The 24,432-nt window shown below is 40.3% G+C and overlaps 1 protein-coding gene across 1 annotated transcript; it reads right to left on the reverse strand.

The window, feature by feature from the left end:
• Positions 1–6,978: 6,978 nt before the first annotated feature.
• SLC30A4 (solute carrier family 30 member 4) lies at positions 6,979–24,364 on the reverse strand. The gene is made up of 7 exons (XM_027688191.1): positions 23,781–24,364; positions 18,817–18,963; positions 13,473–13,626; positions 12,524–12,737; positions 12,123–12,228; positions 9,735–9,869; positions 6,979–9,093 (listed from the first exon to the last, which is right to left on the reverse strand). Exons 1-7 carry the CDS (start codon positions 24,169–24,171, stop codon positions 8,939–8,941), a joined length of 1,302 nt encoding a protein of 433 aa, XP_027543992.1. The 5' UTR covers positions 24,172–24,364; the 3' UTR covers positions 6,979–8,938.
• Positions 24,365–24,432: the final 68 nt, after the last annotated feature.

Consider the following 24,432-nt stretch of genomic DNA (forward strand, 5'->3'; position numbering starts at 1 on the left):
TCGCCCTCACTCAGCCAGACTTGCTGACTTCACCGACCCCAGGTGTTGCTGAAGCAGGAGCAGGAGCTGATAGGTCTTGAACTTGGGACTTTTATCACAGCAATTGATTTTTGAAGCAGAATTCCCCACTGATGTAAGTGGGAATGCTGCACAGACATTGCTGTTACCAGATCAAGGTGAACTGAGGAGCTACAGACTCTGGAGGACAAGTCATTAGGATACAGCACCAAAAATAGACTGTGGGGACCAGAGCACTGTAGCAAACCCGTCAGCATTGCCTGGGGGAACACACATTGAATCATGCAGTCACAAGGCAGAGCCGCCTGCATCCCACTTCATGGTTACAGCTCTTCTCTAGAACTCTTTGGTTTTCAAGCCACTTTCTATCATTTTACTCATTTGTGTGGTATTTGGAATGAGACCAACCTGTTGTGGTACACGAGAGGTGGACTGGTAGTGACTGTGGGCTTGAGGGCCTTGTGCAGGGAACTGTGTTTCATCTCCAGAAAGTACTGCTTTGGTTAAAGTACTGCTTATCTCCCAGCTAGATTGTTAGACAGGTTGTTAACAGCACAATGATTGTGTAAAGCTCTTTCTCTTCCTATTTCAGTGTTGTACAATGTGTGAATTTTTAATTGCAAAGTGCTGTATTAGCTGAGTTAATCAGAAAGCCACACAAGTTTGAAAAACTTCTTACATGAAAACAAATGTGTTTAAGGTTTCAACCTTAGCAAAACTTTCACATTCTTGATTTCCTCTTGTGTGTCACTTCTTTAATTGAATTAAGTATACTTCCAGTAGGCAGGTAACTAATAAACACCATTCTTTACTTGATGCTGCTGCTGTTGCACAAGTAAGGAAGTAACTGCAGAAAATCCTGATTAGTTGTAATCCCTGGTAGTAACAGAAAAATCTTATCAGTTTGACAAAGAAAAGCAAAGTCATCTACTGGTAATAAATCATTGATTCACTACAAAAAAACTAAGGGAAAGGTGTCTTTCTATTAAAGCTGTTAAGAACATTTCATTTAATGATGCAGCTCTCCCTTCTGCTGTAATTTCCTTTATAATTCAGTGAAGCCTGAATATCTTTTTTAATGACTGTTAGCATTATTAAATAATATGTTAGCATTGTGCTGCCATTACTGTGTTTATTTTTCCTCTTGTGAAATGCTTTGAATGAAACACTCAACAGTCAGAAAAATGAATTTGCTTCAGAAGTGCAGCATCCACTTTGATCCCAAAAGCAGAAATCCACAGCACAATCCTAGTCACAGTGACTTGCACTTCTGGTCTTTGCCTCATTACCAACCTCTTAGCCATAATTTCAGTGTTACAACAGCATGCTGTACAAAGTAAATTTAAAAACCCATTATTTTGAAGTTATGAGAATGTTTTTATACTGATTTCAGGGAGGCATGGAATTAATACGGTAAAAGTTGTAGTGGTTGTGTATCTGTACACAACAAGTATGTGTTTTTTGAAAATTCTCTCTCTTCTTAAGAAAAATAAAAGCATTTAAGAATTGGGCATGTCTCTGGTCAAGCTCCTGTATGTGTGTTACCTCAAAGAGGAAGCTTTTGCATAATGCAAATATGTAAGTTTGTGTTTGAGGACACCCTGTTGAGTGTATCACTTCTTGATAGGTGTAAAGAGAAGAGGTGTAAACCCTCAGTGGTAAAAAAAAGTCACCACCAAAGTCATAGATGGATCCACTCAATAAAGAGCTGAAGTGTTTGACCTTCCTGTCTGTTTTTAGGAATCCTCTCAGTTGTCTGGTTGGCAGTGCCACAGGTGTGACGTGCATTCCTCAATAAGAAACACTACAGCACAGAGGTGTTATTGTAGCTCCAGATGAGCATTTGTTGAAGCAATGTGTAATCAGTTTTGAAAAGCAAAAGCTAAGAGAACTTCTTTACCTATTGGAATTTTTTTCTTCTTCACTAAACAAATAAAAGGAAGTATGGCAACTCAACAAAGAAGGGAGATGGGGGCAATGCTCCAATCTTTTTTTTCTGTCCTTAGCATCAGGACATGATCAGCACATTAGCATGGTGTAGGCTAGACCGGTAAAACATACCTTGTTTAAGAGAAAATTCTAGTTGAACTGCACAACAGATCAGTTAATGCTACAGCCTATAAAGGAAATTGGTATTGGCTTCATTTCTGACCCCCACAAGTTGGTGCAGAAATGGTAGTGTCCTCCATAGTTGGTTGCATGGTAATGTAATGGAGTCCAATGTTTTTCAGTTGCTACCTGCAGTACCCACATGATCTGGCTTTGTTTTCTTCCCTCCTTCCTCTTTTGTACACAAACACACCTTGTATCATCAACAAAGTATGAACTCCAAAAAAACCCCAACAAAACAAAACAAAAACAATCCAAGCAAACAACCCTGCAATATGAATACCCTACTTTGCCATAGCAGGTGCTGGGCCTATTAGCAGGATTTAATTCTGTTGTAACTCCTACTCTGTGAGCTGCTTCCTTCTAGCTCTGACAGCTGCAATCAGGGACAACCTCTTCCCTTGATCCTCCCTCCAGAGCAGCCTCAAATGTAGTAAGTCTGAGTGTGGAAGAAGATCATTGTGAATGTGGAAGAACGTTGCTGCTTTACAGAGGGAGTTAATGGACCTAATGTAATGCATAGATATCCACAAGTGAGTGTATCTAAAACATATCCTCATTTACAGCTTACTGCCCTTGGACCTTTAGCTTTTGATAAGCAGAGAGTCACTTTCCTTTGAATTTTCTATTATATGACTTGAACTTCGCTCTGTGGCAAGTCGAGGCAGCCAGGCTACCTGAGAACTCTCTTCATTTGTTCCACCTAGGTTCTATTTAAAGCAAGTATCCAAGTAGAAAGAAACCAGTGTGTAACTGGTTGGGCAATTTCTATTTCCAGTGTAAGGTATGTGTCTTCTGCAAAAGCTTAGAAAACACAGAATTGCTTAATAGCTTGAAGAAATGAAAGAAGACTTTACTGGAAGGAAGTCGTGGTTCTGAGTTCATCAGCCTCTGTCATTTCTATTTTCTCTCTCTGAAGCCTGTTCCACCAGATCAAAAGACAACATTGTATTAGCAATTGCAGCACGTAAACAGAACAATATTCCACATTTACAGTTGTACCTGCCTATTTTGAAACAAAATTTTTTCCCTCAGTGTATACTTTTGATGGAAAGTGTCATCCAATTCTTTAAAAAAAAGCACAGTCAAGGATGTTTCAGATGGAAGTAGGTGTTGTCCTGGAAATATGAATTCAGCACCCCAAAGAAGCAATACTTATTTTCATAGTAACAAAGGGCATGATAACCTATGTTTTTTACATTAATTAATATAATTTGTTCTATTTGCATTTCATATACCTGTCACCACAATTAATTCCCCCTCATGTAATGTTTTTATTACATATTTGGAAATAGTAGGAAGCATTTGAGAGTACATTCCATGATATTTACCTGTACATGCCTTCAAGAAGTATCTAAACTCCCTCCCAATAACTGATTAGCCCATCCGTGCTAGGTTTGTGCTTTTCCTTATTGCATCCATGATAAAGTTAAATCCCCTCTGTTATCCTTAGGAAAAAGGACAAAATTACGACTTTTTTTTTGTTTTTACTTACTAATAAGACATTTCTAAAATATGTGACAAAATATATTCCCTTCCCACAAAAATTTCTCCTCAGTACACAACTCTATTTATCAACGTGGGACCAGTGCGCCATCGCCTGGTAAATTCGGGAACGGCCTGGAAGTTGCCAGGTGAGGGGAGAGTCCTTGTCCCTTCAGGTGTGTCAGACTTGTTCTCGCTGTGGGATAGGAAAAAGGAACAGGTGAAATCCGTAAAAAATCAACAATATTGTGTGCTGGGTTCAAACATGGAGCATCATCTTACCTATGAAACTGTTTGTTAACGGCGTTTCTCTCAAAAACTCTCTTTGAATTTAAAAGGCCATTTAGACTTAAATAACTAGTTTTATAAGTTAAACATTTATTTAGGGATTTATTAGATAATTTCTTTGTGCGGGGGAAAGAAATAGGAAGATTGCAGGGACTTGAGTGCTCTTAAAGCACCTGTGACAGAGGCTAAATTTTTGTCTGCTTGCCATCTGGATGCTTTTATTTATTCATCAGCTGAACTAGAAAGCCCTGGATGTATCAGTACTTAGTTTACCGCAAAACACACTCATTAACTATTATCATGTACCCTCATACGGGCTAGTCATGGTCCTGGAAAAACAACTTTTCACTGGGTATAATATAAGGAAATCATAAAGCAGTCATCTCGAGGATAAAATTATGCTTTTTCTTTTGAAGTGGCTTTTTTCCTACACAAATTGGTGCCATTCACAGCTGTAATAAAAGCAGTTATTTTGTCCTGTGTGTTTAGCACTGGTTGCTTTCAAACTGTGATACTGAGAGGAAAAAAAAAAGCAGAACACAATGGAGAAAAGGAAAATAGAGATGAAAAAGTACTGGTTTGGACATCACCCTTTTACAGCTGTACACACAGAAGGCAGGTACGTGTGTGTTGGAAGAGCAGATTGCTGCAGTAGCTGGATAGCAGCAAATGGAAAAGATCCATATTTATTCCAGTCGCTTCCAAAGTTGTGTCAGGTATTTCACAGAACAAAAGAGCATGTTTGGTCCTTCCTAGGGCATTCAGCTGTGGAAAATGGTATGAGGAGACTTGGAACAGAAGGGGGTTTGCTCTCCAGAGCACAGAGACTCTCAGTTAGTGCCCAGCATGATTTATTATGGAGGGGAGGAAGAGGTGAAGCTAGAAAGGAGATTAAGGGTGAGGAACATGGAGGACTTCTTTTTTTTTATAGAAAGGGAATATAGAGGCTTCCAGATTGGATCTTCCCTGTGAATTAACTAGTTGTTGGCTAGAAGGGTTTCTTTAATCTATTGATTAAAGAGGAAATGGACTTTGGGCAAGGACAAACCTGTTCTTGAATAGCAGAGGCCTTGCAAGCTGCTGGGGTGTTTTACACCTGGGGCTGTGTGAGAAGCTCCTGGTGACCGTGTGAGCAGCAGGTGCACAGGGTGAGAGCTGGACATTATTAGTGAAACTGTGGAGAGGGAAGAACACTGCACGAAAACAGAGGGAGGGAAGCTGAGAGCAGGGGCACAAAGCAAAGGGCTGGTGAAATGTAACATTGGGCTTGGGTGCGCAAACCCCTGGAACAAGGCAATGTGCTTGGAGAAACCAGCAAGGAAAAAGACCTTGATAATGCTATTTTGGGTGGATAAAGGGAAATGAGCTGGGTATTTACAGCAGATTGTCCCCTTCCCTTGAGATCCCAAGGGAACTTCTCTGGCAATGGACTAGTTTATTGGAGTCTAGGAAGCTGCTGCAGTATATATCATGTCTAATTACCCAACAACCTCTCTTCATTTATTACACTCTTGTAGTATCTGTAGAGAGAAATAACACTTAATAGCCCTGCTCTGTGCAACATCAGCACAGTGTCCTCATGAGATTCTGCCAAAATGCCTGAACAAAAGACTTGCCACTCATCAGTTGATGGGTGTCTTTTGGGTTTTTTGGTTTTATGTCAGAAAATCACTTTTAAATGCCAGCCTACTGCTTTTCTTAGTCATTCTCCCAGTTGGGAGTGATTCTGCAAGAAATAGCAGATAGGTACAGTAGTAAAATAATTGAAGACCAGATTGAGGTATGACATTTTAAATGGTAATTCTGCTGGTGTAGAAAGAAATGCTCCTGGTATTGAAAAGACTAAATGTCAACATAATTTAAAAAAACAAACAAACAAAAACCCAACCAACCAACCAACCAAACAAAAAACCACAAAAAATAAACCAACACTAAGCAAGGAAAACATTCAGAAACAAAATGGGCTTCTGTTAATTTTCTTCTTAGGATAAGGACACCTCAGAATAGAAGAGTGGGATGTGAGGGTTTGCAGTCTACTCCATATGAAAATGCTGTATTGACTCATGTGAGTAGGTTGTCATCAAAACTCTATCTGTGCTTCAAAAAAGGATGGGTGACAATCACAGATTTAGGAAGGAAAAACCTTCTCCCAGTATAGACTCTCAGAGGTGATAGAATTTTCACTGGATTTCATCTGTTCAGTCAGCAAGAGCATTGCATCACAGCTCTGGAAAGCAGGGATACTAGTTGTGGAAAGTCTATCTTCCAAGTCTTTTGGTTAGAGAGAAGTCCTGCCAAGTATATGCACTTTCATTTCAAGCAGAGGATTTGGTAGAAAGAAGATAGTGTAGGAGTGTGTAAATTATCTTAGCCATGTGAAATAATCTACATGTGCTGGACATCTCCTTGGAAAGACTATTTCTAAGCTGATACTCAGAATGATCTTGCAATATCTATAAAAAGTTACTGCTTCTTTTATTCTTTAGTGTCATTTCATCTTCTATTGCCTTTTCTCTGAACTTCCAGTCTACAGACCTTGGTAACAAAGGCCCCTCGAGGGTGAATGTAGGGTTTCAAGAATGTTTTGCCAGTTGCTTTATGGTGCTCCTTCACCATCGTTTATCAGCTTATACTTTAAAAAGTGTATTTATTGCATGAGAAATAACAAGATTTAAACTGTCCTCACTAAAGAGGGAGACCTAATTAATTCCATTTACAGCATCACCACACTGAGTTGAGTGTTCAGACGTCTCAAAAAACAGCTGCTATAAGAATCAAAGATTGCTGTAAGAATTCAAAGATGACAAGAGAGAGAAATACAAATAAATATTTTATAAGACAATGTGAAGTTTAATAATTGATTTCATAAAACCCACAACAAAGCAACACACTTCTGCTTTTTTCTTCAATTAAACAAATGTGTAGTAAATTATTAAAAAACTGCAAATACAATACATGTCTACTGTACTTCAACACCTAATTACATCAACTGTAAACCCCAATTTAATTAAAACCCATTTGAGTATTAGTATGTGCAAAATACCTGTTGTTTGTGGTTTGGTTTTTTTTCCCAGTAAGTTTGTAAGGATGGGATGCACATTTTTCATGAACTGTGATATGGCTTAATTAATGACAGTGTTTGTATTGCAGCATTACCTTCCTGAGCACAGGGCTGCTCTGCCTCTGAGCTGCCTGAGCTCCCATGCTGGACTCAAGTATTCCCATTTCTTGCCAGAACAGATACAAACACAATCCAGTGTTACGTGCACTTTGTCCAAATTCACAATGTGCTGCCAGTTTTAACCAATAAAAATTCAGCATGTGACCCCTACCTCCAAAAAGGGAAGAAAAGAAGCCAAGATTGTTACCACCAATTGCAGGTACAAATCAGCCTGATGAATATGTGAAACTCTAGAAACAGAAAACAGCTTAAGTATTCACAGCTGAGTATCACAATATCCATAACTGGGTGGAAATTTTCCTTTCTGATCCACACAGAGAACTACTTTTGACGTCAGTGGAAGTTCCGCATAAAGGTCAAAGTCCAGAATAAACAAAAAAATATTTGAAGCCAAGTTCTTCCCATCTTCTAAACTTTGCAGGTCGTGTTCTTGCCACCCTTAACTTCTTCAATGCCAATGACTTCACAAGCAGGCATAAATCTGAGCTTGGAGGTGTAGGATAGCTTAGTGTCAAGATTTATGTCTTGTGTACATTCAAAGTACAGGGGTTCCACAATGAGGCCAAACAATTCAGCTTCGGGGACTCTGAGGTGCCCAGATGAATGAACAGTCCTGTCAGCTGCCTCATCTCTATAAATCCAAAAAGGCCTTTCTGCCACTGTAGGTTGTTACGACATTGTTGTCCAACACCATCAGGTTACTGAGCTTGCTTGGATTTTGCTTTATTCATGAGCTCAGTAGTGGGAACTGCCATTGCAGTGGCATTCCTGTCAGGATACTGCCATGCTGTGCTCAGAGCAAAGATGGAAAGGTCAAAGACCCGTGACTGGTGAAATAGTGCATCTCTCAAACTCCTGCTCCCCACTCTCCTGTTGGATGCACATCTCTGGCATGTCTGCAGATTGCATTGAAGAGCATCTGCACATCAAGCATCATTTCTAACACTTGACTTTTCTTTTAAAACAGAACAATCATGGAAAAATGATCAATTACAGGACATTTATTAATTACAATTAGAGTGCATGCTAAGCAACTGGCCTTTTAATGTGAATCAAATGATGGGTTTAGACATTCAAGACTATTTATAATAAAGTCATCTTACAAGTCAAAACTTTGTAAAATAAATAACCTGTTTCTAATGTATAAATCCTATTCTAAAATACATTAAGATAACTGATCACTTAAAACACTTTGGGTCCAGTGTTGGGTTTCTAGTTAAATACCACAAGTCTGGGCAAAGATCTTCCTGTCTGGATCTCTGAATGCCCAGATTAAAGCTAACTTTCTGGTGTGGGTACAGTAAATTCTGTATTTTGCAGTGTCTCCAAAGGGACAGTTTCCACAAGAATACAACTAGCACTGTGTGCATTCCAGTTTAAGATACTGTATGAAAATTACTGTTGCAAAAATACTGAATAATGAATTTGGGGATCATGACATATTGTGCAACCCTGGCAGGGTCAGCATTAAGAGACTTCTGATTGAAATACTGAATATTTGATGCTCCATTTGGAGTGCAGGTACTTTGTGGTACGTAATGATTAAAGGACAATATTGGACTGTAATTTGTGAGGTATCTGCAGAGCCACGTTGCAGTTTGTAAACAATAATCTGAAAACAGCTTTGTCTCAAAATCATAACAAATTGAATAAATCAGTACAAGGGAGAGAGTAAAACACACGTTCTGTAGGGCAACCACTGCACTTTCTGCAGCACCAGTTCTCCCTGCTGCATGTCCCATGGTACAAAGCCACATATTCATGGTTACTATTCGAGAATTTTCATTTTGCATTTATTGCTCTCAGTCTTTGACTACAAGGTAAAGAATAAGGCAGCAGTTCCCAAAACATATGAAATTAGGCACTGGAACTCTGACAACTTGCGCAGGTTTTGCTGATTTCCTGTTTGTAACTCTGGAGCTGCACAGAGCACTTGTACATTCCAAAGGTGTTCAGCAGCAGGTGTCGGGCCTTGGACTGAACGTCCTCCCATTTAGATGAACTACCAGGAACTGGAAAATTAAGACAATTATAATAAATTCATTATCTAAGAAACTCGGATAATCCATCTGTTCTCAAATGTATCACAGTGTTACAAACTACAATAATCTTTGTTCACTCTCATTTATTAGTTTAATGTTGTTCTGTGGTCACTATGTACTCTCTATTATTTTACACGTTTGGGTTTATATTCTCCAACTAGATTCAACTTTCAATAAAACTTTGTGTGTTAGACACCATCCCCCCAAAAACCTGAGCTTTCTCACTAAGAATTAATATTCATGGTACAGTTAGATGTGTAAATCAGCATATGTTTTGGCAAAACATTTGTTTTTCACATGTCAGATTGTTCCACATCAGAACTTCCCCCTTTCTTTGCCTAGACAAGTGAGAGAACTTCTGAGGAAAAATTGCGTGTTGCTTTTTTACCCCTACCCAGAGAATCTGTACTGGATGTTTTGGTATGAATGTATTTTACTTGCACAATTTTCATTTACACCATTTCTTTCTGGGCAAAGAGGTTTTATTCCTCACTGTACAAAACCCCAGAAAGATATTTCTTGGTTCAACTTAGATAACAATATGAAGAGGAAGTGGTGGGGGTTTTCCTACACTTACATTTAATTTAGAATTATGCTATACAGCAGCTTACCTAGTTGCAAGTGGACTATGGCAGTTGTTTTTCCTGCAGTGAGAGACCAAACATTTAAATCTTCTATAGAATAAACATCTTCAATTTTCATCAAGTCTTCCTTAATGCGGTCCACATTTAAATGCCTTGGAACTCCTGTGATTCCAAATAAGAGATAAAATTAATTCTGTCTTCTGGAAACTCTCAGTGGCCTTTCATGACAGTGCTCAATGCCAAAAAAAACTAGAATTTATGCTGTTGGAAGTGATAAGTAACTTCCATGTTATTACCACAAAATAATATGGAATTTGGCCTGTATGGACACAGAAGTTGAACAGGAATTGCAGTGCTGTCTCAAATGTAATTTGTCCTGCCCAGAATCCACTCTCTGGCAACAGCCAGCGTTAGATCCCTTGGAATGATGTACTTTTGTAGACAACTTTACTGCAGCTTCTAACCCCCAGTAACTGCTTAGACCAGACTCTAAGGTCAGAATATAGGAAAAAAACCACCAGGGCCTGTCTCCTGAAACTTCTCTTCCAGTCACTGGTATGATGTTCACCTGCTCACAGTAATCCACCTGCAGCATTAACTCACAGGACTTCATCTTACAGGGTGTCACCTCTGCAAATCACTGACTGCTCTGATCAAGTCCTTTTGGTATTTTCAGTAGTTGCAGCACCTCTGTAGCTTCCCACCACCACCCTTGACCTGTACAAAGGGCAAAATCAAAATTCTAGATGATCAACATGGGTCAAAAACTAATACAAACAGACTGAATAAACTCTGAATAGTTTTATTTCTATAACAGCTTTTTATCGCTTATCTTCCAGTTTTATGGAGTTTCTTTATACATACTTGTTTCTCAAATTTCTTCATTTTTTGCATGATTTCTCTGAACCTGATGCCTTACTTTCTTTTAAATTATGTTAATTCCAGTACCATCTCTTTTGAAAGTTCTGTGTCTAGGATTGTCTCATATGAAACAAAATTTTCCTTCTCACAGAGACCATCAAAAGTTATTTAGCTGATAAATAACTGCCTGGTATTATTTGTACAGCTTTCTTTTTCCCAGGAAACACGGACTTAAATCCTCATATCTACATCATGCTCTTGACAAACTTCCATTCTGCTTTATAAATCTTTATGAAAAGCTAGAATCTCATTGCTTGTGTTAGAAAGCTATTTAATGTTTTAATTTAGCATTCCTGGTATAATGATGAAACTTAAGTTGAAATTAATACCAAAAGGACCAATTTCAAGGACCTTGAAGTTGTTTCCAATATAAATGCAAGTCCATCCTCTGGAGATCCTGAATTTGAGTTGGAAAAACTCCCTGCCATGCATAAAGCCCATGTATCATCACTTTCAATAACATCATTATTTGGGGATTTTTATGACAGCTGGGATACCTTTGCAAACAGCAACAACTCACAACATCTGGAATCTGATACATCATTACTTTGTCTTATCTGTTTTCTGCAGCCAAATCTGAGCTATTGCCTTGGAGCTAATTAAGGGTTCTTAAGCAAATTTCATTGGTTTTGCCTTGTCAGTGAACTTCCATTTTGTCGCCATTTTTTTTAATCCTAAGTGACAGCAAATGCACTTGACTGAAGATTCTGAGTTTTCTGATTTAACCTCGTAATATAATAAAAGTAAAGTCAGCAATAATTCACTTGAGACAGCTAGGAAGGTGCAGCTAAAACCTAGCATTTTTCTGCCAGCCCTAACATCTTCACTTTCATAAAGTAAGAGCACCAGATCAAGGAGTAAGAGTTGGCAGGTAAGCTATGATAAAGCAAAGAATGTTGCTGGCATCTTTCCCTCTACATGAGATATGATTTTTTAGCCTATGTTCAGGTTTTTCTTCCCTATTTTATTTCTTCTTTTACACCACTCTTCACTTGTAGCTTCCCCTATGGTAACAGCAGAAGCACACAAGTAACACAAAGGCACTTGTGGAAAAGGGGAAGACAGGACAGAGGTGAATCACCTGTCCAGCCATTTGGCCTAAGCTTGCTTCCTCCTTTTACATGCATCCACATCCACTTCAACTTCACAAGTAACTGAAGTGAAAGCGTAGAACTGAGTCTGGGCAAAGGTTCACTTGGTTGAGCTGAGAGCCACTGCAGACACACAAGAAAGTTGTATGCATTTCACTTCCCCACCTCCTCATGGCAAAGTGGGAACACAGGTAGGAGTTGTGCCATTCTGGGAGAGGACAAACACACCTGAACACTGCAGCAATTTATATGAGCCATAAAGAATCAACAGACTAAAGCAGCAGCAAGACAAACAGATCTCCAGGCACAATCCACTTAGAAATTGTGATTGTGATGTCAAAAAAGTGCCAGTGCTCTGTGGTATTTGACATGTAAAGTACTGCAGACTGTGCACAGATCTTACCTTCCAGAATAATAACTCCCGTGTCACAGAGAATTCGAACTGTTGTGAAAACCACCAGTATGGAAAATACATATGTACATATAGGATCAGCAATCTTGTATTCTGGCTGCAAGGGAAACTCCACAGTGTTAAAGGATGTATGAAAATAAGCTCACTTACAAAAATGTGACTCAGAAAATGCAGTTAGTTCTAGTTCCAACTTCTACGAATTTTTTTTCATTTGAATAGTTACAAAATATGTAGTAGAGATAGTTTTGCTTATTTCCCACGAACGTATGAAGCTTATAATAAAATATCACAGCTATTTTTCATACTTATAACAACAGGCTCCTTTTTAATTTAATCACCGGAGTTTAAGTTAAAAGAATTCCACGCTGCCTCAAAGGGCGGCCATCCCTTACCTTAAAGCGTATGATGTAGGCAGCCACGAGCACTCCAATGCTTTGCACCAGGTCCCCCAGGGCGTGTACAAATGCTGCTCTCACGGCAAGGCTGCTGTGCCCGTGGCCACTGCCGTGGGCCGCGCTCGGAGAGCTCGACTGAGGTACGTGAGAGTGAGGGTGGGAGTGCGAGTGAGAGTGAAGGTGGCCAGACTGATTCAGCAAAAAACCCATTCTGAAAGGGAAAAAAGAAAAGCACTCCAAGAAACAGGCTTTTAGAGTTGGGTGTGTGGGTGGGTTTTCACAGAATCACAGAATATGCCCAGTTGGAAGGGACCCACAAGGATTGTCAAGTCCAACTCTGAGCCCTGCACAGGACCATCCCCAAGAGTCACACCCTGTGCCTGAGATCATTGTCCAAACACATCTTGAGCTCTGGCAGCCTTGGTGCTGTGACCACTGTCCTGGGGAGCCTGTTCCAACCACCCTCTGGTTGAAGAAACTTTTTTCTAATGTCCAACCTAAACCTCCCCCAACACAACTTCAGGCCATTCCCTCAGGTCCTGTCTCTGGTCCCCACAGAGCAGAGATCAGAGCCTGCCCCTGCTCTTCCCCTCCCGAGGAAGTTGTAACTGCAATGAGACCTCCCCTCAGTCTCCTCTCCTTCAGGCTGAACAGACCAAGTGCCCTCAGCTGCCCCTCACTTGGCTTCCCCTCAAAGCTCTTCACCATCTTCATTGCCCTCCTTTGGATGCTCTCTAATAGCTTAATATTTTGTTGCTTTTTTCCCTTTCAGTTTAAACCAAATAATTGAAAAAGTAATACTCAGTATAATTTCTTGTCTTATTTATGAAATTTAAGAGGTCCAGCAAAATTACATCCCATGGGAAAAGTTACAGGCCATGAATGAATTAGCAGCTTATTCAGAAATACATTTATCAGTGTTAATGGAGAGAAGGGGAGATCTTACATTAAGTTAACTGCAACACCGACGGCCGCTGTGATCAGCATGATATCACCATTTATTTCATAGTCCATATGGATGGTTCTTTGAACAGCCTCATACAAGAGGAATGCCATAAGGATATAGACCAGCAATACACTAATGATGGCTGACAGTACTTCTGCAAAAAGAAAGGAAACAACATTATAAAAATGTGTCTCAGATCTACTTCTATTTCCAAATTAGAACATGGACAGAGCCTTAATCGTTTTAATGATTTTATGAGTATTATAAAACCGACTATAACATGTTTAGCGGTAAATAACACTTGTAAAGTAGGATTAACAAATGGAGTTTGTTCTAATCAACTCCTTCATGCTTTCCTGCCATCAGTAAATCCCTCAAATTATGTCTTCTCTGAAAACTTCTGCAGAGGTGATGACCCTGACTTCCTCAGACAAGCCAGAACATTTGCCTGAGAAGCTGCAGGCAAAGGTTGTGTCCAGGGGAGAGGAGGACAGGTGATCTCAAACATCACCAGCACACCTACGAATAAGAGAAAGCCTGATTTCAAGTGTCCACAGTATTAAGCTGGATTTAGAAATTACTTTCATATATCCTTTTGTATTTAGGATGGAGAAGAAACTATAAAAAGATAAAGAAACTGAACAGTACAAACCTGTCAGACATGACAGTCCTAAGCTTCTACACTTACACATTACCTATTACAGATTTCAGCTACAAAGGATTGTTGAATGTTAGTATCTCTGTTGGTGTGATATGCTGTTTTAACATTATCTAATATTTACCAAATATTCATATTTCACAAAAGTAAGAGCATTATGACCAATATTTTGGTGTAGGAATTTTATCTGATCAGCAGGGACTTTCAAAAGGAAATATATAAAGATAAATTTAGAAAGTTAATAAAAACTCCTAATTATTTGACTGCACTGCACTTTCCACTGCCATTGACATCTGTAAAAAGTGGTGAGAGCTCTCAACAAGGTTCCTGCTGTTCAGATGTGAGGTAAACAGGTCTGACTATTCTACAGGTCAGGACCTTTGTGCTGTCTGCCTCAATGCCCAAGTCACGAAATTGGGCTGGTAACAGCACACATAAACCTGAGGAGGATGAGTCTACATTACAGTTTTAAGGTCTTACTACAAAGAGTACAGGTATTCCTAAATGGGTCACTAGATTTCTACCCTCTAGCTTAAAATTATTACCCTGTTGCAAGTGAAGTTTAAAAAAAAAAAAAAAAAGACTAGATAGCTGACAGAGAAAACACTGGCCCAGTTACCAACTGTCTCAGTTATAAGCAAGTTAATATAGGGCTTTGCAAAAAGCACTGGGAAGACCTTAATGCTCACTCCATTGTACTGCATGCAAATCTGCAGCCATGCCTGAGTAATCTGTAATCATTATGTGTAATGCTCATTACTGTCACTTGCCAGATGGATCACTGGGACCTCAGCCTTCCTGTGTGAACTCAAAGATCGGAGTTAGAATTAATTTACTTGAAATTTTAATGGTTGTTCTTCCCCTTAGGTCCACACATGTTGCCCTGATTTATTCCCCAGTAAGGGCAAAATTCTGCTTTTGGCTATAGCACAGCTCTGAGAATACTCATCTGAGAATTGCCTCACTTCTCCCTCCACTTTGAATCTGTCAGCATGTAATACAACTTTGGTTACTGCAGAAAACGTCATTTCTAACACAGAAGTGTTTTATTTATTGAATATGACATTAAAAAACCCATGCAGCTATATCAGCATTTTAATATCACCAAAATCACTTGATCCATACACTGAATTTTTAACATCATTATGGGAGGGGAAACTCACCCCAATGCATTCAGCTGCTGGGTGGTGTGTCAGTGCCTGGACAAGTACCAGCATTACCAGGCTCTGAAAAGCAACTGTCTCAGATGATTTCAGAGCAACCTGAAAATCCTGGAAATATCTGTGTAAGTGGCAGCCTTCTTTACAAACCCAGCAGATTATTCAGGGCAACAGCCTTAAAAATACACAATACATTGCTTAGAAGGTTTCCCAGAATGCTTTTTAAAAAACTTTTGAAGCCATAGGACATTACCATTACTATATTACATATAGTGCTTTTACAATCCAAACCCATGTTTTCTGCAATGGAAACCAGTGTTTTCCTTGCAGGCTCTTCCACAGTCACTGTCGTGTCAGCATCGTACATTTGTGCTGAGATCTTTCACTTCTTGTGAAATGAACTGTGCACTGGCTCAGTGGACTGGCTGATTCTGTCATTACTAACATTGTCTCTGCAGCAATGGAAAAGTGCCAGGTTCCATATCTATGCTTAAATCTGCTCAGTGTCTTGCTGAAAAGGAGGTATCTACACTTGGTGGTGAAACAGAACTACTTTTGCTTTTAAGAATACAATCCTTTTTAGACATGACTGCAATTTCCATTACTTTGTCTTCACTTTTCTAACCCATTCCTGAATCTGTCAGCCTCATTTTCACCACTGAGAATGGAATAAAACTGAAGATGGAGCATACATAATGTGCATCCAAAGAGAAATCAAATAAATGAAAACTAGTACTAACTTCCCTCTGGAATTTGACTAGACAACTAACAGGTCTGTTGTCTTTACCAAGCAATGTTTATGGGAACAAGTTTGAAAATTCATCATTCTACAAGCAAAAAAGATAATGAGTACCAGAAACACTGTTCATTAGAATGTTCTCATGCCTACTGTACGTATGGATTATCTTAAACTTCATGTAAAGCAGGTCAGTGATGAGACAGTTCTTGCATATATTCCCAGCTTGAAACAAATGCTCCACATCTTTTTCTGTGATAGATGCCCAATCTGTACTCTATTTTTAACATTCTGTCATGTTTTAACATCTCTCACATGAAATTTAAGCTATTGTTGAAATGATATTATTTGCTGACAAGCTCCTTACATATAGGTTATTTGGGAAAATGTGTTACAGCAAGGATATACCCTAGAAACTGCTTTGTTCCATTGCCAGCATTCACTGACGTGTGAAACTGGGCCCTCAGGCCATGGCATTCAGACTGGGTGCCTAAAACCAGGCATATAAATTTCACAAATGGGATTTTTAAAAAAACTGTGTGTAGCAATTTTGAACCATCCCAACTTCTGTACTTTGGAGGTCCCTGGTAGAGCTTTTACCTGCTTCCTCTTCCTTACTACAGCCACAGAAACTCTCCCCCCGCCCCTGCCCCAGGCCCTAGTCCTCCTCCTCCTCCAGAGAGTGGCACTGCTGCTACTCAGCACAATGGCTGAGGTAGAAAAGAACCCCTGGAAACTCTGTAGTCCTGCTCAGAGGAGGGAAACTCCAGCAGGTTGCTCAGGGTTCCTTCCAGTAGGGTTTTGTGTACTTCCAGCTGTGAACACTCCACAACCTGTTCTAGTCTTTGACCACCTACTGGCACTGGGCAGCAGAAAAGGAGTAATTGTTGCAGAACTGAGAGGCTGCTCCCTGTAGCTTCTCCTAGGGACAATACAAACTAATTTTATTGGCCAGATCGAGCCCATGGACCACCACTGGATCAGTCTGGCCAGTATTTTTCCTGGCAGTAACATGACAAGAAAAAGAGATACAGAAAATGAGATGGCAGGAATCCTCAGGGATTTGTGCTTGCAAATTAATTGAAAAGTCAGTGAAAATTTACAGAACTGAAAAGATTTTAATCGTTAAGTAAGTTTCTTTTATTTTTCTCAAGATAAACTCCTGTTTTAAGCTAGGCCATGGCATGTTTAATTTATGTGCTATTAGGTTTTAGAAAAGTTACAAAGACATATAAACTACTCAAATGATTTTGAAATAGGGTTAAAGTATGTATAAATGCTAGCAAATATCCTTCTGGAGAGCATGAGCAAATGCCAGGGGCCTACCTGCAAGGTCAGGTTTCAGTATTAGGGGAGCTCCTATGGCAAAATTAAAACTTCATGAAAGAAAAGTTTGTAATGGGAAATGCTGGCATTGCTAATGCTTTCTTGCTAAAGCCCCAAAGAGCTTTGCTAGTGTACAGAGTTATGCATTCATGCATTAGTGACTAACTGATGACAAATGACAAGGAGTGATGGAGTTGTTGAATTCTACTGCTGTTCTAGCAGCCAAAATAAGAATTGCAAATAATGACTACATAAGACTGAAATTCCTTGAAAAATGTATTCTATAGAATGTATAGGGCACAGGTAGAAAATGTGACACTAGAAATTATCTATTTCATGAAAAATAAAGCTTTTAAGATTTTGATAAAATGCCTACAAGACCTGCAGCTGTATATTGTGAATTATTATATCCAATTCACAACCACATGAAAACACCCTATATCATCATTACATTTCCAAACATGAAGTAATGAATCCTGAAAATACCCTTCCAAGGTTTAGTTCATAATTCTGTTTATACTTCTTTTTACAGACACATAAATCAGGCAGAGGTTAAATAACTTGCTGTATTGCAAACCACAGGACATTTTGACCTCAGCTTTGTGTGGTTTGGGGAATGCAAGAGGAATGATGTATGCGACTTCTGGCAGGGCACAGCTCTCTAATAATATGTTCTACATAACTTTTTAGTTCTGGATTAAAATGTCATTTTTCACATTGAATAGGATCTTTTTCCAGTGTCACAATTCTGCTGAAGTCAACGAGACTTCATAAATCCTGGGCACTGGCAATAATCTGTTGTGAACAACAACAGACTGATGTGCACAGCTCCTGCACCAACAAGCTCCTCAGTGTGTCACAGGAGCAGTAACAGTGGTACAGCAGGGAGCACAAAGAATGTATCCCTCTTTTGCTCAGCAGCCTCAGTTCCAAAGCACAAAGGTGCACAGGGGCCTGAGCTGATGCAACAGCCCATTAACTATGGATGGGCTGTGAAACACAGTTCTGTAGCCACCTTTGCTCTTGCTCAGAACAGTTTCCCTCCTCTGAACCATTTTTAAACACTTTAGGCCATGGTTAATTTGTAGGAAGTCACAATGTGGTCATGTATCCACTTCCCCAACCTTCCTCTTTAAGATGAAGATGAATCAAGCATTCAGAATTTAACTCTGATTCTGCCAAGTCCTAGTTCCACAGAGATGAACAGACTCACCCTGCTCCCAGTGAATGAAACTCTGCTGTCAAACTTTTAGCCAGGGGGGTTTTTATCTATTCCCTTGTGGCAATACTACCTATGTAGTATATCCACAATGGCCAGTGAAAGGGCATTAAGAGTCACGGTGTTAAAGCAACTCTTAGGTTTGCTGCTACTTTGTTTCTAGTTACTTATTCTTCTAGAATTTGCTGATCTTTACAGTTGTTGCTTAAAATACTCTTTAATAGCAAAATCTGATATCTACATACCTAAGCGATGAAATCCAAAAGTGAACCTCTTTGTTGGAGATTTTGCAGACAGCCAGAGAGCAAGCAGGGTCAAAATAATACCACTAAGGTCAGTTAACATGTGAAGTGCATCTGTCATAATTGCTAGACTGTTAGCAACATAGCCACCTGAAAACAAAATTGGAAAAGTCAGGACACACGACATTTTTAGTTATTCTAGATAATATCCTCTTGGCACAGCTGACAGTTATTTATTTTCAGAACAGTGCATTAAGTGCAGGAGAGCCAGTCTTATAATCACTAAATGGGGGGGGGGGGTGCTATTACAAGCAAAATGCCATGCTGTAATTTAAAGCTACCATAGTTAAAAGTGCAGTCAAGTGTGCTTTCTATTAAGAGTAACATACAAAGGATTCACTCCTGTTATTCTCACAGAGACTACTTGCATAATAACGTGTGCAAGATGAGGCCTAAAATAGTTTTGTATCTTTCCTCTATATATTACTGCACATGTGTTTAATCAACTGATCCTTTTATTAAACTACCTCTGTTAAACATTGTGATATTTCAGAACAGGGACAGAAGTCCAAAGACTCAATAAAAAAGAAATTTACCCTGCCCCCTTTCTATTTTTGTTACAATACCTTTTAACCTTCATTATTCCCTGTCCTGGCAGGATTGTGTGAGTTCTGCCAATATCTATTGCAAGCAATGACTTTCAATTGCACAGCATTCTTCTTTGTTATTTATTACCATAATTTTTTCTTGTAATTATGAGCTGCATTGAGACAAATAACCCGAGATCAAAGGTTAATATCTTTGTTCCAATTCAATTGCTAATGCCACTACTGGATGGTGAGAGATTTGAACAATGCACCTCTCTCTTAAGTATCTCTTATCCAAAGGGGAATCAAGGACAGATTGTGTTGTCTTCCATATGCTTGAAGGTAAGCCCATTTTCTCAGAAAAGATCACATCTTCAGTGTCAGCTCAGCTATGATTTGGTTTCTCTTTTTACCTTGAGATTGTCATTCAGCCTGTAAATTTGTACCGAGCGAAGCATGCAGCTGGTGTGCCATTTGTGTGCCATTTGGCAGGCTTGAGGCTCCAACTAACATTTCAAATAAAGCAATCTTTACATACAATTAAAACTGTCTTAGTGAAGAGGCTGACCACGAGGAAATGGCAAAGAGGAATTCACAACTTTGTGTTTAAGATCAGTCATAAAACCTGTGTGTGTGTGGCTGTGGGTGTTTGTAGGTGCACACCTGCAGACAGAGCAACTCTCTCCTCCCCAGCCAAACATGCACAGTGCGGCTGCTGCTGTAGTGTTGTTGTAGTGTGGGTAACTACAAATATACTACATTTCAACCAGTTCCCACCCTCCATCCTAAGTCAAATTCTTCTTCTGAATTTCCCCAAAAGGCCATCACAGCTCAAAACCAACGAGTTTTTAAGATTTAGCAATTCAGCGGCTTTTTGAGTAAAATGAGTTACGGCTTTCCTTTCTGAATTAGTTTGTGTTCTCACATAATTTTAAAAAAATACTTAGAAAAGTGCAACTCAGCCTCTTTTATAGTCAATAGAAAAGAAAAAACAATTTATTTCTAAAGACATTCAGTTCAGCAGTTTACACATATCATTATTTACGGTATGTATGTTAATTCATAAGTATTAATTTTGAGAATCACTTCAGTCCAAGGTGAGTCAATTCTATTTCAGCCAGCCTCTCACCTTTAAAGCTTTTCAAAATAAAATGATAAAGAAGGAATTCAGGTACTGAAGCTGATCATAATGCAGCATGTGGATTAAGAAAACATTATTGACATTTATTGAATTCTGAAATCAAAGGTTCTCTGTTCCCAAAAGTTCATTGCTTGGTTAAAGGTACTGCCTAGGGGGTATTTAAACACAATTGGCAACTTAGAAAAAAAGACGTGTATAACCTTTACAAATAGACAGCTTGATGGTTCACCACTGTTTTCAGTGACCTGTGAAGGACAGCAGTTCTTCTCATGGACAATCAATTAGAAATCCCTAAACACAGCTGAAAACATCAAAACCCTGTCAGAAAAGCTAACTAGGTTTTGTGGTATGATTGATTTTCTTTTCTTGATGCAGAATGGTTTCCACAAAGTGTAAGTTTTTACCTGACTGTTCATCAAATTAAACAACAAATACTGAGATGGGCTGGAGTAATGAGCTTGGCTACCCTTTGAAAAAAAAATGCCAATCAAGATTTCACAAAAAAAGCTGCAGAAATAAGATTTCCTTCATCTTGACATTAGTAACAGACAGCAGAAAGATTTTTACTGAACCAATTAATTGTCTGAGAGGATCTTCTGTCTTTTTCTCAGAAACTCAAATCTGTCAAAGGTCACAGAAAGAAGTCAGTTAAAACATCCTATATGATCAAACAGAGTTTCCCAAATACCTGAGCTTTAGATCAATTCATAAAGTTCCAAAATTTGAAACCAACCAGACAGAACACATTACAGGGCTGGAGTGAAAGAAATTAAACAAGTAGGGCACTGACCCAGGACTCGAGGGCTCTATCTTTAGTTACTCTTCTGCTGCTGATTACTTGCCCTATTGACAAGTCATTCAGGTCGAGATCCACAAAAGTACAGAGATACCCAAGCCCTCTATTTATTCTCTGTGGAAGATGGATGCCTGAATATTTTATGGGTCTGGCCTCAGTGCTCTCTGATTCTGTGCCCAAAGAACGAAACAGGGGTGGCAAAAGCACCTGAGGAGGACAAGCCCTCACTACAGCACTAATGCTTTGTACAGACAAATCCACCACCCTGACTGTATGGGAGATGTGACAGTGATGAGAGAGTATTATTACTCTTAACATCTATTGTTTCTAGAGCTCTCCCTGCACTAGCTATGGAGAGGTCTACAACAGTGTGAATCAGATCCAAAGCCCCAAACACACACTCTTAGTGAGTTCAGCATCAACGTGCCAACAGCACAGACATATTATTCAATAAGAGGCCCTTCAGAGGAACTAAGTTCGGTGTACATCAAAACTCTGGTATTGGTATAAATAGAACCAAATAACATCACTCTCAGGTTAAAGGGTGTCTACATCTAAGATACAACACTGTTACTTATCAAATTAACCTGAGTTCATGCTGAACCAAAACCTCAGGCAGAGAAAAAGCATGGAGCCAGGGGGCAAGTCAGGCATTCGGCCAAATCCCCGCAACAGGGTTGGCACGAAGCACCTTATCCATGATAAGCTGATGTATTGTGGCAGTGTTATTAATGACTAACCACACACTGAGATATGCTGAAGGACAAAACCACTTTTTTTCCATTAACCCACATTCCTGAAATAAGGCCCCAAATAAAACTGGTGCAGATGCAGTATTCTGGTCTCTCTCTGAAAAACAGAACATTTCTCCTAAGGATTTTTTTTTCCTACATCTGTAGGAAAAATGGCATTATTTATCCTCTATTTTGCTTCCTAGCCATCTCATACAAGTTTGTCTGAAAAACATAATTCAGAGCTGTCCTAAGACAAGCATCCAAGAGCATGAGTTCACTTCACATGAGCACACAACTGACCAAAACTGCACAGCTGGGGAGGAGAAGGGTGTAGATCCCATGTTACTATACCTGTTCATCATTTCCAGAAAGTTTTTATGATTACATTTCTTTTTTCTTTTTGTGAATTATGGCAAATAATTCATCTGATTAGCTCTGATTTAGACTTGAATGTTGAAATTAAAGCAATTTAAAAGCAATTAATTGCTACAGAAAGACTTGGCTCAACATAAATATCAACGTACTGGCACTGCATAATGCTCCCCATGACTCCAAATCAGGGGACAGTGCATGGGAACATTCAAGCATTCTTCAGGAGGCTGAGTCCCACCAAGCAGACACTTGCATGAATGGCATGGATGTACCCAAAAGTTACCCTAGGGTAACAGATAGTAACAAGACATGCATATTGGTAAATGAACAGAGATTAAAAGATAAATATTAAACTTTGTAAAAATGATTAGATAATTGCAAAGGGATAACATTTAACAGCTAATCTATGCATCCCAGGGGCTTTCACATTTAATTTTATCCCAAGCCTATGCTGCAAGCCTGCAACAAGCCTGCTGGATAAAGCAGTTGTTGGGTACAGACTGCTGTATAATTCACAGGTTTTCCTCCACCTGCACAGCACCTGGTTGTGAGCCCTTAGGAGGGAGCAATAAAAGCTGAGCTTGAGCACAAGATTCATTCTTCTGACCGACGACAATCAGGTACTTATACAGGAACTCATTTTCAGGTAAAAATCCACCATACTTCTGCAAGTACTAACAAACAAAACCCACAAATAATTTAATCCAACTACTTGGTACCTCTTATATTTTGCAATGGGAAGTATTAAAATATCTATTACTTTAATTGACTGTGTATGATTTATGTCTGGATGGAACACATGCTAGTCCAGAGCACAGGAGGACATCAAGAGGTTGTCCAGAGAGTGGCTTCTTCACTGGATTGCTATTGATAGCTCAGGACACGTCTTTTCAGTTCTAAGTAACTGTATTGCTGAATCTGGTGTATTTCCCTCTTCTCATATTGCAAACACAGCGAGATTTTATGGAAGTAACTGAACAATACCGAGAACGAAATTGTTCATTCTGCTTCTCCTTTGTTAAAAACACCTTACAAACTTACAGGAGAAACTTACAAGGAGAAATAAAAAGCCATTAAACATACAAAAGAATACATATTTTATGCATATTTAACATATTTGATGACAGATTCGGGCAAGGGAAGTTGCAAATTTTTTCATTGAAAATACAGGTTGGACTTCATTCTCTCTCACTACTCCGAACGTGCTGCTAATGTCTCTGATTTCCCTAAAGGACTGACGGTTTCTCTCAGTAAATACTTCAAGCCAAGGCCGGAGCAGCGTTAACAGGCTGTGAGGCACCGCGCCCAAGGGATGGCACAAAGGACCCCCGACTCACCTATGAGCTCCCCGGTCATGAAGAGGAGGTAGAGGATGGCAGCGAGCGCCAGCCGCTTCTTCACCTTCCTCTGCTTGGAGCGCTCCCGCCGGGTGCTGCAGCCGCTGCAGGGGTCCGGCCGGCCGGCCCGGGCGCTGCGCAGGGCGATGTCCCGCTCCAGCAGGGACTCGTCGTCGGACGGCAGCCCCGGCGGTGCCCCGTTCACCGGCGTCTCCGGGGCCGCCTCCGAGCCGTCGTCCGCCACCACCACGCGCAGCTTGTTAAACCTGGGGAAGTCCTCATCCCCCACCTCGTCCGAGAAGTCAAAGGCACTGGAGTCGTTCAGGAACAGCGGGTCCTCGCCCCTCCGCAGCAGGGACTTGATGCTCGCCCAGAGCCCGGCCCCGGCCATCGCGGCGGTGCCCGGGGGGGGCCTCGCCGTGCGCGGCCGACCCGCCGCGGGCGGCTCCGCTGGCGCAGCTGTGCCCTGGCAGGCGGCGCCCGACCGCTCCTCGTCCCGTCAGGGCATGTCCCCTTACATCGCCCCGCGGGGCCCTGCGCAGGCCGCCCGGAACGCGGCGCGGGGCTCCGGCACGCCCGGCGCACACCGGCACTCCCGGTCCGCACCGCCGCCCCCGCGCCGGGCACGGCGGGCGCTGTCACCGCCGGGCCG

Source organism: Neopelma chrysocephalum, unplaced genomic scaffold (assembly GCF_003984885.1).
Source record: "Neopelma chrysocephalum unplaced genomic scaffold, ASM398488v2 Primary Assembly neopelma1_75, whole genome shotgun sequence".
Lineage (NCBI taxonomy): Eukaryota > Metazoa > Chordata > Aves > Passeriformes > Pipridae > Neopelma > Neopelma chrysocephalum.

Bases quoted from the DNA above. Each gene is read 5' to 3' on its own strand.
- SLC30A4 (XM_027688191.1), bottom strand. From the start codon at position 24,171: ATGGCCGGGGCCGGGCTCTGGGCGAGCATCAAGTCCCTGCTGCGGAGG. The intron at 13,627-18,816 runs GTATGTAGATAT...TTCTTTTTGCAG, and splicing joins TTTTGGATTTCATCGCTTAG to AAGTACTGTCAGCCATCATT. The intron at 12,738-13,472 runs GTAAGATCTCCC...TTTCCCTTTCAG, and splicing joins GGTGTTGCAGTTAACTTAAT to AATGGGTTTTTTGCTGAATC.